The sequence below is a fragment of the Sipha flava genome, unplaced genomic scaffold (genome assembly GCF_003268045.1).
Source record: "Sipha flava isolate LNK unplaced genomic scaffold, YSA_version1 195_pilon_pilon, whole genome shotgun sequence".
NCBI classification, from domain to species: domain Eukaryota; kingdom Metazoa; phylum Arthropoda; class Insecta; order Hemiptera; family Aphididae; genus Sipha; species Sipha flava.
The window spans coordinates 341,764-357,696 of NW_020272762.1; the positions used below are offsets into that span (position 1 = coordinate 341,764).

Below are 15,933 nucleotides of genomic sequence, written 5' to 3' on the forward strand. Positions count from 1 at the left end.
CTTACTTAAAAATTCAGAAGAAAGAAATACTAAAATCAACTTTGAACTTAAATACTTTATGGCTGATAAATATTAATTAATACTGAAATCAAATATATTTTTGATATATTTCGGATTTCATACATTTGTTATACATAAATAAATAATATGCTCTCAAATGCAAATGTATCTATGGTAAGTGATTAGGTTATAATTTCGATTTTACGTGCGAGTAAATTTATAAAAAAATTAAGTTAGGCTACGTAAAAATCATAAATTTTTATTTTCCAGTTAACATTCAAAGACAACATTCTCCCACTAACGCTTTCTTTTCGTAACTATAAAGTTGAACTTAATCAATATTTTCAAAGCAAAAGCGATGGTAAAAGTTCCGACCACTTACGAGATCATTAATAGGTACTTTGATAATAATACCATGTACAATAGTAAAAATAAACCCAACTTGGTAATTTATATTGAATTTCAAAGGAACAATAATGGTTTTTGTGAATATTTTTATATTTATACGTTACACGGTATAAGATTAAAAAAAAAAAATAGACAAAAATAATCTTTAAAATAGAACAATATTTTAGTAATTATATTCAAAAGTTGAACATTTATGATAAAAAAAAATTGTTTTCGTACATTTAATAATTTATGGAAATGTTTCATAAGATTTAGAAAATATATAATTCAATATTTTAGTTTTAACAAAATATATAGAGTAAATTTAATTTAGTAAACTTGAATAATATTTTTGCAATTCATCATTGCTATCAACTAACATTATGTGTTCATGATATCATGAATACTAAAAAATAGATTTCAAAAAATCAACAGATTAAATTAATGATAAAAGTAAGATAAGATATTATATTATTAAAGCAAGCCAAAAAAAGAGGATAACTCAAATAAAAATCACCAAAATCAGAAGAAATGAAAAAGATACAAAAATTAAGAGATCAAATTTCAATTGGTAATTACATCATTTTTGTTAATAGCTTATTATATATGCCGAAATAAATTTGAACATAAAAAGAAATTTTGAATATAGAAATAAGTTAAAAAAAATTAGTTTGTTTGCGTAAATAAATAAATGCTTGGCCTGGAGTGTTAATATATTTGTAAATAACAACCCATTTTGAAAAAAAAAATTATCACCCGGTATAAATAATGTACATACCTGGAGACAATTTTTTTTATTGATACAAACTCAATAAAATCGGGACTCTATATTGACTGACGATGAAATTTTAACTCAAACAGATCGTATTTCACTAATATATTAATACTCCAAACAAGCGTTTTTTATTTATTTATTTACTTATTTATACATTAATTTACAAGTATTACCATTTAATAATTTTTAATTTTAATATAATTTTTATTATTTTATTTTAAATATTTAATCTCAGTGAACAAATAAAAATAAAATGTAAAATGATTCAATTGAGAAAAAATCAATTATTTTTATTTATTAAATTAAAATAATGTTAAAAATTGGAACTTAATAATAAATAACTTTTTATATGTATTGAATATTTTTTAGGTTTTAATAAGATATTCAGCAATTTTACAATTTATATATTTATATTTAAATTGTAATACATTATCATTATTTAGAAAAATTAAATACACAATTTCGGAGAAGAATACAAATTAAATATTTATATATTAGGACATTATTTTAATTCAAATAAACCGCAAACCCCATGTATGTATTGTGTATATTTTTATTATTTTATTTTTTTTATTATGTTTTGGATACTGGCCAATCAAAACGTTAAATATAATCTTCAAGGGAGCATGTTTGACTAAAACGTTAAAAAATCGGTATGATGTAGCTACAATATAAATTTAAGTTTTGATAGTGAAAAAAAATAATACAAAAACAAAGACAATATTATACAATATGTACAAAGGAAACGATCGAAATGAGCTACAATTGATAGGATTGGATTACACTAACGTTTATACAAAATCAATTTTCAGTTTTACTCAATTTATAATTAATTTTTGATAATTGATTCACTAATTTTTTTTTTGTGAATAAATTATAGTAATTGGATAGTAATAGTTATTCAAATCGCAACATACCTATCTATAAAATAACCGAACAATGGATACAACTTTTATAAACTTAATACAATAATTCTAACTTTAATTGTTATTAACCTTGAAATGTAAATTAAACTAATACGTTTTACACCAACTAATTATAACAGAACAATCCAACATATATAATATATACTAGTGAATTATTTCTAAATTAAAATATTTACCATACTTTAATTTGTCCTCGTAAAATCGTCGTATGTTACAGGTGATTTCCGATGTAAACACCATGGAAATTTACTTGGCGGGCACGCTTTTAAATTGTGTGTATAATCACGGGCGTTTAAAAAATAACTATATCTTAGTAAGTAACAGTGAAATTTATTTGTGTTATTTGTGAAGTTAGTTTGAACATGTATAAAATCATAATATAATTAAACTTAAGTATAATAATCAAAATTAATGTAAAATTATTACAAGAAAAAAGCATTCAATCTAAGTCAGGTTTCACTATCCTTATTTATTATAGTTACCAAAATTATGTTCCGTTATACCTAAACCTAACCTAACCTGCATGGTTTATTTTAACTAACACACAGATATAAGACTATACTTGTATGGTTATATATAGACTATCTCTAATTGAAATGTATTGATTCTATGTTTCCTACGTTAAGTAATAATACATAAGTATATTATATTTTACAAGAATGAAGTATGAACAATTCCTTGTTTTCTTTTTGATACAGTGATTTTCTTTATTTTAAACTTATAGATAGAACTTTAATTCCATGATCATTTTTCACTAATGATGTAATTCGTTAAACAACGAAAACTTTACTTCACTTTACTTTACTTCAAAAACTTAAAAAATGTTATTAGATAGAGAGGGGGTCAAAGATTCAAAGACTCCCCATAAATAATCTTCACCTACGCCCTTGACCAAATGATACAAGGCTGTTGGTTTCACCAAAATATTCCAGGAAATAGGATGCTAACAAATAATTTTTTTTGTATGTAATCGTATTTATGTGCGTAGTCGATATTATATTATACGTTATGATAAACTTTTTGACAATGACTTGCTTATACCAAACACGGTAGACGAAATCGTAATGTCATGATTTCATGAGCATTCGTGTACTAAAAAAGGTAAACGTGGCCTCGTAGATAATTTTTTAAAAATGGTCTGACAATTAACCAGTGAGAAAATCATGGTTACCTTATGCTCCATGATTGTAATTTGTCAAATTAAGAAAAAATGTTATATTAAAATTAATAAATCATTGAATATCAAAATATAAATTATTTGATATATTTTCTTTAATTGTATGATTGGAATTCACTATTTCATTTTGATAAAAATATTCAAACTGAATATCATTAAAAATATAAATTCAAAATAATTTCAAAACCATGAATTATTCCAATATCAAAATAAGAAATTAATCATTGTCAATTTAAAATAACAAAAAAATAAACACAAAAGCTAAACAGAATTAATGAAATCATATAAATTAAAGATAAACTAATCACACCATAAAAGTAATGAGTACTTTATCAATTTTTTTTTTTTTTATAATAAATGATAAGAATAATTAATTTTCAATCTTATTGAATAAGTCAGGTGTCTTCATCAGTAGTAAGGTCAGATTAATTTCTACAATACGAATATATAACGCTGTACAGACATTTTATTATTTTACACTAATTCTAATAAACATATAGCATATAGACAAATATAATTTAGTACAACACTATACTAAAAGTTAAATAGGTTAATTACACTGATTTAATTCCTACTTTAAATAAATATTATAATACTAGTGTTTTATTGTGGCAATTTTCCCATTTTCCTGCCAGTGGGTAAGATTTTATTGCATAGCACATTTTATTCTACTATCCTTTTTTGTTTTCTCAGTTATATTGTTTTGGCATAGTACCAACAGGACAAATACGTACACGATGAGAAACCGGAGGCAATAAAATTGCTTTTTACTTCATCAAAGATTTTTTAACGATTATTATGTTTATTGGCATCTTAGTATTGTAAAATAAATTATAATGTGTGATATATTTTTTAAGATATGGTAATCTTATTACTAACAATTTTACAAACATGAATTTATGTAATATTCAATAAAAATTGTTATTATGTCAACCCCTTAAAAAAGGATTCGTTCGTATAACAATAATAAAATTTAAATAAATAAAAAGTAAAATACATCTATAAATATTACAAACTTTCTGTAACCACGCTGTATGCTCATTATTTGTTGACTTATAAAATTATTTAAACAGGTGTTATGTATTTTAGATATTTAAAATGTAGCATATTTAAGAACACTATATGGTACTTTTTCAGTATTTTTTAAATAAGACATTTTAATATTCATTAGTATATAAAATATCTTTGCATTTGCAGTATTTTAGAACATTTGATTTCAAAATTTTCAATTTTTAAAATTACTAAAATAATTAAATGTTACAATTTATAACCTTAACTAATATTTCATATTGATATTATTACTTCTGGAATTAGGTGCCTACATTATTTTGTTATTTTTCTCTGTATTAAAAAAAAACTATATACTATCCATATAAGATCAAACTATTCTTAAACCTTATTTTTATATAAAGCTAATAAAAAGTAACCATTAGTTTTGTAACTATACGAATACATGTGAAATTTAAACATTTAAAATCAAATATATTCTTTTAATTAAATATCTTATAAAAATTATGATAGATTGCTATAAAAAATTATTTACAAAACTTCCATTCAGCTCACTGGGTAGTAATTGACTAATATTTAACTATTCAAAAAGATTTTAATAAATATCAGTATTTATAGTCACATATTGTACAAATACATTTTAACACGTAAAATAAATATGTTTATAAAATATTTCAAATTTTTTTCGTTTAAATTAAACATGTTTACCCAGGCAATAAAATCAACAATTACAATTTCGATAAATTATTTTTATAATTCTAAAATTAAATATCGCCGTTAAATTAGTTATAAAAGAATAGCATTATTATCAATTCATTTGAGATATGGCAACATGGGAATGTATTCGTACCTATGCGACTAAACTGATTTGCATGAACAAATAAATCGCGTAACAATATCGTTACGATCTCGAAAAGGTAAAGTAAATGGAGGTTCAACCTTATATTTTTATATACACATCCAGTTTTTTTCAATAAATTAAATTTCTTGTAAGAACAAGTAGACCTTGATATGATCATTACACTCGACCTTAATGGTTGACGTTACAAAATATTATATTTTTTATTTTATAAACACACAAAATCAAAATTATTTATAAATATCTGTTATTCTATACCAACTGAAAATATTTTTTTCTTTACAAGTATATACTTTAAACGTTACAATACTTTAACCTTAAATTCGTAGAACTTCTAACCTAAAACTAATCTTATTTGAACAAATACATCGCTGAAATAATTTTGTCTATTATACATTACATTATTCAAATACACGATTTACAAGATTGAAAGCTCGGGTAGTGTAAACAAATAATAAACATTTATAAAAATGTTAAAGATTATATATTTACTATTACTATTTAATAATAAAAATGTATCAATTATTATTTTATCAGTACAAATGTCATGCTTGATTCAGATGTTTAAAAATAACTAGAGTTCACAAGTGTATTCCTGATTTTTTTATACATAAAAATAAAAAAAGGAATTTATAAAATGTTAATAAAAATCATTAAATCATTTAAAATAACCGACAAAAATAACTAAAAAAAAAAATGTAAGATGAACAATGAATTAACAATTTTTTTTTTTTTAAAAAAAGCCTTAATAAATTACAAAAAGTTTGAAACCATTGGTTTTTTTTTATTTTAAGTATTGCTCGAATACAACGCATATTATGGACTATTTTAAAATTATAAGATGTTAAAAGCTTTGAAAGATTTACCTAACTTGTGTAAAATGCACTTAAACTGTTGAAAAAGTGTCTTATCTAATACTAAATATCAACTAGGTATCATTTATAAAATATATATAAATTGTGGGATTTAGGTAATAAAAATCACTCACAATTTAATTTAATTAAAATAAACACTATATTACATAAATATGTATGACATTAATGAGAAAAACAAATATCGATTCGCTTCACAATTACGGAGGAATTGCCGAATATATCGCGGAGAATGAGTGTAATTCACGGCGTATCGCGGATTTTACTCACAGACTGACTGACTAACTGAGCGTCTGACCAGTCGGTATATATAAGCGTCGATTGTTCTAGAACATTTTCAAAACTACCCTAACGAGATAATCATCGAATATTCTAGAACATGGTATTTCCCTTTATCCACTGACTATTGTAAACAACTTGGACGACTCGTGGTGCGTTATTTACATCGCCGCATAAATTATAATGATAAATTAAAATATTCATATATCAAATGAATATATACATATATATATATCAAATAGATATATCGAAAAAAAATAAAATACCAATATACTTTTAACTATGCCTAGAATCTAAAAAAGAATTTTGAAAAATAATAAGAATAGATTCAAATTGGTATAAATTGAATTCAAACCTGTAATAAATTGCTTGTATTTTTTTTAATCGAATAGATGTAATATACAATATATATATATATATATAATGCATATTTTACATATGAAATCATATGATGCAAAAAGAATAAACTTTATTTCATATAATCACTATAAAATACAACTCTTAAAAGTTTATAGAATTACGAATAAACAGTATAAAAATTCAACATAAAAACAAATATATTTTATGGTGATAACAAAGATAGCCTAAGAATACCAATGTAGAATACAATATTTAATACTCTGCTTAATACCTATTAAATCAAGAAGTACAGTAATTGGACTCAGTTTTTACAGAAATGAGGACATTGTAAATTCTTAATGGTAGTAACTAGAAAGTAAATTTGAATATAATACATTTTTTTTCTTCTAAATTACCAGTGCTTTTCAAAAATATTACAACTAAAAAACAAGATATTCAGAGAAATAAGATTTGATAAATCAATTTTGAATTACTGTTGTGATTCAAAGTACAAGTTTAAAATATATTAATATAGATTATTTTTAGGATATTTCTAAAATAAAAAATGTGTTATTTAAATTAAATTCTATAATAATTTCAAAGATCAAAAAAAAATAAATAAATAAATATGCCATCTGATGTACTAGATGTAGCAGCAATAAAGAAGTTATTAATTAGAGTGAATTTTATAAAATCGAGTAATACAAGTGAAAGTAATATTCTTGATTTTGGAATCATATTGATTAGCTGCTTGAAAATTAAGCAATATCGTTGTTGTTAACTGTTAATAAGATAACTGTATCTTGTATTGTTACTGTTCTTATTTGATTTAATTGAACTTCATCTGAATGTATACTAATAAATACATTTAAAATTGTTATTATATGCATATTAAATTAACTTATTAATTAAAATGAACATAATGAGTATTCCAAAGCACAATAAATGTAATTTTTTCGATTCGACAAAATTATCATAATTTTTAAAAAGTTTATAGTTTAAACAATTGGCAGTGTTGTAACTATTTAAATAAAAATTACTTAAATGCGTATGGTGTTTTCGCCGTTAAACATATACAAATATAGTTTTAAAACACCTGTGTGCCTTAAAACATCTATTAATGTTCATTTAAATAAATTTTCTGAAATAAAACGTACTTCTATTTTTCCAAAGTGAATAAATTAAATTGCAAATGCCTAAGTGGCTTACGCAAAACAATTCTATAAACCGAAGTTAAATAGGCACGACTTTTAAATGATAATATAAATATCACTGTATACTAATTGAGTCCCTATACCTGAACGGGGAAAAAATAATATACTAATTGAGTCCCGGGTACAAACGAGACATATACTAATTGAGTCCGTGGTTAGGAAACTAATTGTATACGAATTGAGTCCGAGGATTATTTTGAGTAAAATATGAAATAACCATCCAGAGTCCAGGCACAGCGAAAATTATGAATAATAATAAAAATAATAATAAATAATAATAATAATAATAATAATAATAATAAAAATAATAATAATAATAATTAAAATTATGCTGCACAGCCGCTCCATACGGATATACCTATATATACATATCATTCATATCATTTTTATGACTTTCGTCAGATAATATAGTAACATATCATACTATGGGTCGGGAATTTTAGATTTTATTTCTATCATCGCTTGTATAATAATCACCATCTACCGATATCATTTTTATCATCACATTCGTCAGATAACATAATATAATACATATTATTTAGGCCGGACATTTTTTTCATTATATTAAACACTCTAGTTTACGAGGTACGCCAAGAATCATGGATGAAGTTATATTAAGTGAGTAGAATTTTTTGTTACAGACAGTCCTAAGTCTGTAAAAATGGGAAGGAAAATGTTTTTTTTTTTTAATTTTACGGGACTCAGTTAGTATTAAAACATGGACTCAATTAGTATTATACCTATAATTTCACTGGACTCAATTGGTTTATACCCTAAAACAACCCGGGACTCAATTCGTCATAAAAGGTTATACTGGGACTCAGTTCGTAAGCAGCCATAAATATGTTAGTACCGTATGTAACAACAAAGAAGATAGCATATATATATAATTATTGTATATAACATAATATACTATATACATAAACATTATATGTATATAATATTTATGAAATTTGGAATTTAAAAAACAATTGGCTACATTATATTTTGATTGAAATATGGATTTTATTTTTAAATTGTTACGTGTATTTCAAATTATTATAACTCCTGATCTCATAATAATGAATTTTAATTTCTATGTATATACATACTTATCACGATTGATGGTAATTAATTGATTCTTCTATAAAAATATATTTCACGACTATCTGAATGTTCTAAGCGAGGTACTAACCTATGCAGTAGTGGTTTCGATAAAAAATCAAGGAGGTATATTTTCAATTTGTTGCCCCACCCCTTCATAATTACATATATCAAATAAAGAATACAATTTGTTTATGGATCTATTATAAATGACACAACTTTATTTTTTCATAATTTAACACGTTGGCGACGAGGGGTCATCGATGACACCCGACTAGTTTTTTTTGCCGAACGATGGGTATCACCGGTGATTCCCATGTAATGTAAAATTATGAAATTCAATTCACTTATTTAAACTTTCCAAGTTCAAAATGTAATTATATTAAAAGTTAAGGCCAAAAACATGTTCACTACTATATTCTTAAGCTCGTGTTACTCTGCTCAGCGATTATAATGATTCAAATTTAAATATTTACTATTTTATAAAAATTAATAATTTGTGCATTTCAAACAATACTTAAATAAATGTAAAATATAAACCTATTCCTTTGACTTTAATAACTAATTATATTTAATAACATACTATAAAAATTACATCCTTGCAATAAAAATAATAAATAAAATATAATCAACTTATAAATGTATAAACATATCAGTATAAAATAACAAAACATAAAATTTGTCATAAGAAATATAAAAATAGTTAAAGTATAAAGTATAAAAATAATTAAGAGCTAATATTTATGTTGATAACACTGTAAAAATATGGTTTTTCACCATAGACCTTATTATACTAATAGATGGAGCATGGGTATAGTTCCAGCGGTCAAACGTGAGTGCACTGTTCTATCATTACTATATTACTACGCACATGCGCAATAGAATTTCAGGTTCTGCGATAATTTGTTGAGTTTTAAAAATTATTGTTTGATAAGAATACATATACAAATAATATATATTTTTAGTCAAAAATGACTTAGGCTCCAATTTATCATTGACTGCTTTTAATTTTTATTCATAATATATGAAAATATGATATTAATTTTATTCAAAAAAGATTAAATATTTTTCTGTCTTATTTTACGTGTTTGCCTTTATCAGACAAATTGATTGGTAACAAATTGATTTACTAGATGTCACTACAAATGATTTTATTATAGTTTTCATTTTATAGAGACTATGAACAGATAGCAAAAACGGGGTCACCAACGTGTTTAATAGTTTTATTGTATTGGAATATTAAATATAGTAAAAAGTCCATAAATTTGACTATAATCTGAAAAAAAACCAATCAAACCCGACATGCTTTACCTTCTTAATTCTATTTTTAAGTCTGTATTTTTTAATATATATTCGTTTATTGTTATCAATTCATTGTTTCATGCTGATACAAAAAAAAAAAAAAAAAAACCTTTGAACATATATTGTGAAAATAATACGATATTCATAGGCGCACATTCAGTATAAAACTTGAGAATGCTAAAATTATCCACTCCGTGGTGATCCGTGAGGAGCAAAGACCCCCACAACTCCCCAATAATTACTTGGGACAAAAAATATTAATTTAATTATAACTATAATAAATATACATATATATATATATATATATATATATATATCATAGGCGTGTCTGAAAATTTCGTGCAGGTATGGCCAATAACAATAACAATATGGTCAATAACATTTTTAATTAGGAAAATTGAAATTTTCATTTAGGATACGAAGATAAAGAGTGACTTATACACAATATACCACCTCGAGAATGTACGTAGTAATTGTAGCCCCTATAGTAACTATAGCTAGTAAATAATATACTTACTCTTTTCAAAAAAATAAAAGATATATAACATAAAATACAACTAAAACTACACGGCTACTTATAGCTATGTATATTAAATAATAAATATTATTGGTTAGTTTTTGTCACAGACATATTATACATATATAATATTTTATGTGAAAATATTTATTATCGATAAGCGATCAAACCCGTAGACAGTAAACAAAACCAAAATCCTAAATATTATTCGAGCAATAAACTTGACCATCATCACAGTATCACATGCATAAGAAACATAAACACAAATACCCAAAACTCTTAATGCATACATAAATCTAAAACGTACAGTGGCAGATTTTTTAATTTTTTCTGAGGGAGTCCTTTTACATTATCTTATAAATACATATTATAAAATGTCGTAATTTTAAGGAAAATATAAATACCTAAATAGGTAATAGCAGTAACAACAGTGGCGTATATAGGAATTAATTTGGGGGGGGGGGGGGGGGGGTTATGAAAAAATATATACTAAATGAAGGTTATAAATTAACTTATTTTTAATAACTATGAAAATTAGAATACATAAATTTAATTACAGGACAAAGTCTAATTTTCGAGGTAGATTTGCAAAATTCACTTCTTTAGTGTTTATTGAAATACTTCGATGAATTTACATGAGATAATCCTGTTAGTCGATTTTCGCTTGTACTATTTCTCAAGCACGACTTCAATCTTTTCAATATCGAAAACGATCTTTCTGATGACGCTGTTGAGACTGGTAAAGTTACTAATATTGACATTAAGCACCATATATTTGGAAAAAAATCAACGGATAGTTTATTCAAAGTATCAATAGCAGATTTGGATTTCTGACAAACCACGGAACATTTGCAATTATTCTCAGGACTTTGTTTTGGACAATTTGCATTTTTTTGATGTGCGAGGATGCACAATTACCCCATACCGGGCAAGCGTAGGTAAGAATTGGGCGTATAATTTGCTTAAAAATTAGGAGAGAGCATTTTTTCCCATACTAGACAGTTTGGTTTTAATTAATACATAGATTAGAGAAATGCACACGTGGGTCGTACTAACCATAAATTTCGGGGGGGGGGGGGGGGTTGAACCCCCAAAACCCCCCCTATATACGCCACTGAGTAACAAACATTCAAATATACGATCATACTGTTGAAATTATTAGATTTATATACATATAAGCGATTAATTTCATTAAATAATCCCCTTTTTAAAAAAAAATCACCATTATCGTCGTTAAATACGGTTTTAAATATCTCATAGATAATCATATAATATAATCATAGATTATACAAATTATAGAAATTACTGACTGAACCAGTCGTACGTCACGAGACTCAAATCAGTCATACTGAATTAAGAGCTTTCAATTTTGCAACTATAACTTCTGTTGACGTGGAAAAATACTTTAACGGCTACAAGAACATATTGCACCAAATCGACGTCGATTTACTTTTTAAACCTTAAAAAAGTACATGGTTGCCCACTATTTTGTTGACGACGAGGATTCTACACTTCAATGAATTTACTTAGATATACTTTTTAATAACAATTTTTTAATTAATAATTTAACGCAGTGTTTCTCAACCTTTGTATAATGGCGACACACTATTAAAATTGTTCATACTTTGCGACACATAATAAAAAAAATAAGAATAATAGATAGTATTAAATATTTTTAATTAGTTAATAATATATAAACTTATAATATATAATCAATTATAATATATAAAACAACAAAGAAAAATATAACATAGGTAAAACAACATTTTAATGAGAAATTTGTGACTGATATTTCTTACATAATGTATCAATTCGTGGTGAAATCTTCGATAAGGCGACTCTTAACTCCTCTTCGACATTAATTAATCTTTCCCTTTTTTTGTTTTTAATTTCATTCAAAGCAGAAAAAGCTACCTCGCACAAATATGATGTCGAAAATGGTAATAATACGGAATGAGCCAATTTTGTTAAGTTCGGATATTCTTTTTTTGTGTAAATCCAAAATTGGCTTAGCTCGAGCTCATTAAATTTCATTTGAAGAGTGCGATCGTTTTTTAATTCTGCAAGTTCATCTTCCTCTTTTAATGAAAGATGTGAGGTTTCTAAACTAGGATTAAATGGATTCCTCACCCAATCAAATAATTTCAAATCCAGTAATGAAAAATAATGATCAAGTTTTTGGTCCAATAATGTTATTGAGTCATTGATAATTGGTATTATTTTATCAGTGAATTTAGTATTAGCAGTTAAAGGAAACATATCCAAATTATTATCATTTATCCTTCTTTTCCAAATCAATAATTAGCCTTTAAATTCAGCCATTTTGTCTATAGATATTAATAAATTTTGATTTTCACCTTGCATGCTTAAATTTAATTGATTCAGGTGTTCAAAAATATCAGCTAAATATGCTAATTTTGAACACCAAAATTCATCGGGTAAATAAATCTAATAAATGCCATTAATTGAGCTTTCCCACTTATGTCTGTTGATTCATTATCTTGCAAGGCAAATAATTCTCCACTTTTTATAACTTCAATAACCTGCTCCTCAATATCCTCTGATATATTTATAATCCTACGACTAATTGTACTATCAGATAATGGTATTTTAATTATTTCTTTTTCTGCTTCGACTCTTAACATAGTCTTTACCATAATACGACAAGGTGGCATAATAAGACTCTCGGCAATTAAATGAGATTTTTTTTTTTTTTGAGCTATCAATTGGGCGATACGAAAACTAGCTTCCTGTGCCTTATCCGAAATTTTCACTGATCTTACAAATTGTTTTGATTGTAGTTTTTTTGAATCTAATAGTCTTCGAAAATAATCAATTTGTTTGTTTTGTAACGATTGATGTTTTTTGGTGAAATGGCGGGTTAGCTTTTTGTGAACCATTGATTCATTCGACAATTTTTCGTCACAAATAAAACAATAAGGAATAGGACAATGTTCGTCGCCGACCCAAACCAATCCTAATTTTAAATAATTTTCATTGTATTGACGATATTTACCTTTGAATTTTTTAGAAGGATTTTCTTGTATTTCTTTAAAACTTGACGATGCATTTACAGAAGATGACGAGTTTTTTTCTACTTCCAAATTGTCTTCATCTGTATTCTCTCTTACTACTTGTATTTTTTTAATCAAAAATTTATCCATTTTATTTTAATTAGTAACAAAAAAATATTGTTGTTAGTAAATTAAGAAAAAGTCTATTCGACTATAGAAGTAAATAACAACTGAGCATACAAATAAAGTGAGTTATTGATACGGTGCATGTTTTCAGTATAAATATACTATACGTATTCACTGTTTAAAAATAAACGAAAATATCAAAAACATTTATAAATTAAGATGACACACAATAGACGATTCGAGCGCGATTAATCGTTCAAAATGACGATAATAATAATAACCCAACGATAATAATACAATTTATTTTATGTCGATAGCTGTATATCTATTTTTACTATCATGGAAATTATATCAAATACCTATTAATTTTTGTAAATAGTTAATAGTGTTAATAATGTTTTTTGTCATTTAATATTAGTACTTCACGCGACACATTTGGAATTGCTCGGCGACACACCGGTTGAGACACACTAATTTAACGAATCGTTTAAACCAGGGATCACCAAATGGCACCCCACAGATGAATTTTAACCGGTCCGCAGACAAGAAGAGAAGATGCCGATAATTTAATACCGTAATTATTATTAAGGGTGACTGTTGTAACAGAATAAATGAAATCAGAATGGTCACTGATAAGATTTTACACAGGGAACATAAGGGAGTTCAAAAATCATTCGGTCATTGTTTTGGAGGCCCAACAGTGTGACCACCTAACACATAGACTGATAATTTACTTAATTACAACTGCTGTTGTATTGTAGCATTTGTATAAAACTATTGAAATTTAATTTTATATTTAAATTCATTAAATATATAACAGTTTGTCACTAGTAACATTGTAAAACAGAATAATTTTAATTTATTCTATGATAGAACTATGCCAATAATAATTTTCATTGCATTTTTATATCCTTTCACAGCACACTTCATTCCTCCCATTGTAAATAAATAAATAACTTTTTTTTATGAACAAGAAATACGAAAATTATTTATTTAGAAATTAACAAAGTTTAATACACAATATTTATTGAGTCAATACAATGAACTATGAAGCACGTGCACGTCAATGTTTTCAAAATAATTACAGAATAAATGTTATCACTTTTAGTGTGATAAGTAATTAGTACTCTAAAAATATGGTGATTGAATTTTGTTTACAATTAGAAGTGACCATTCTGATTTCATTTATTCTGTGGTTGTAATAATAAATGTTATGAGTAATTTCTTATGTTCGTACATTATTAGGTTTTTTGACGGCATCAAATATCATACCCATGGAGCTTTCTTATCTTATCTATTTTATTATTTATTTAAAATTTTAATACAAATCGAAAACACGTTAAGTCACACATTTTAATGCCTACCCGACGCTGAAATTATTGATAGTAAAAATGTGTATAATGTTTGGCTGCACACACACGTCTGTGAGTCTGCTTTTTCAAAAATGAATTATATGAAAAACAAATTCTGAACTTAACTCACCAACGAACACCTTGAAATATGAAGAAGATAGCGACCATAAACAATAATCCCGACTAAAAGCAGCTACTTGTGAGCAAGATCTGCATTTTTCTCATTAAAAAAATTAATTTAAAAATCTTAAATACAATTATATTTTCATTAGTTTTGGTTAAGTGTATATTTTTTTTATTTAAAAATTAAATAGTTTTGGCCAATTGGCATATTGTAATAATTATTATGTACTTTGAATTTTTATGGCTCGCGAAAATTTTCTGAATTCTTAATACAGCCAACGGAAAGTATTCATTTGTGACCCCTGGTTTAAACGTATTAACCCACTTTATTCTTTTTAAAAAATTAAATTATTGTATTTTACATATTATGTATTTTTAATTTCTTATTTAGAGAAAAATACATACATAAATACATTCATATTTTTAGTTTTAAATACATATAGATTCGTACCTTAGTTATGATTATAGAATATAATTTATCGTAGGTCTCATCAATTAGGAGGCAGAGTAAACTGGTAGAATTTGGCGATGAATAAAGACAGCTGGAGAATTGGTTGTGAGACGGGATGATCGTAACGGC

General features: G+C 25.3%; 3 protein-coding genes across 3 annotated transcripts in view; all 3 read right to left on the reverse strand.

The window, feature by feature from the left end:
• LOC112681712 (AF4/FMR2 family member 4-like) overlaps window positions 1–15,933 on the reverse strand; it is a 155,179-nt gene that overhangs the window by 134,006 nt on the left and 5,240 nt on the right. The gene's annotated exons all lie outside the window — the stretch shown is intronic.
• On the reverse strand, window positions 12,506–12,997 carry LOC112681726 (protein FAM200A-like). The gene has a single exon (XM_025552026.1). It carries the CDS (start codon window positions 12,995–12,997, stop codon window positions 12,506–12,508), a length of 492 nt encoding a protein of 163 aa, XP_025407811.1.
• On the reverse strand, window positions 13,150–13,638 carry LOC112681727 (protein FAM200A-like). Its single transcript, XM_025552027.1, has one exon. It carries the CDS (start codon window positions 13,636–13,638, stop codon window positions 13,150–13,152), a length of 489 nt encoding a protein of 162 aa, XP_025407812.1.

Coding starts and splice junctions, on each gene's coding strand:
- LOC112681726 (XM_025552026.1), bottom strand. CDS start 12,997: ATGTTTCCTTTAACTGCTAATACTAAATTCACTGATAAAATAATACCA.
- LOC112681727 (XM_025552027.1), bottom strand. CDS start 13,638: ATGGTTCACAAAAAGCTAACCCGCCATTTCACCAAAAAACATCAATCG.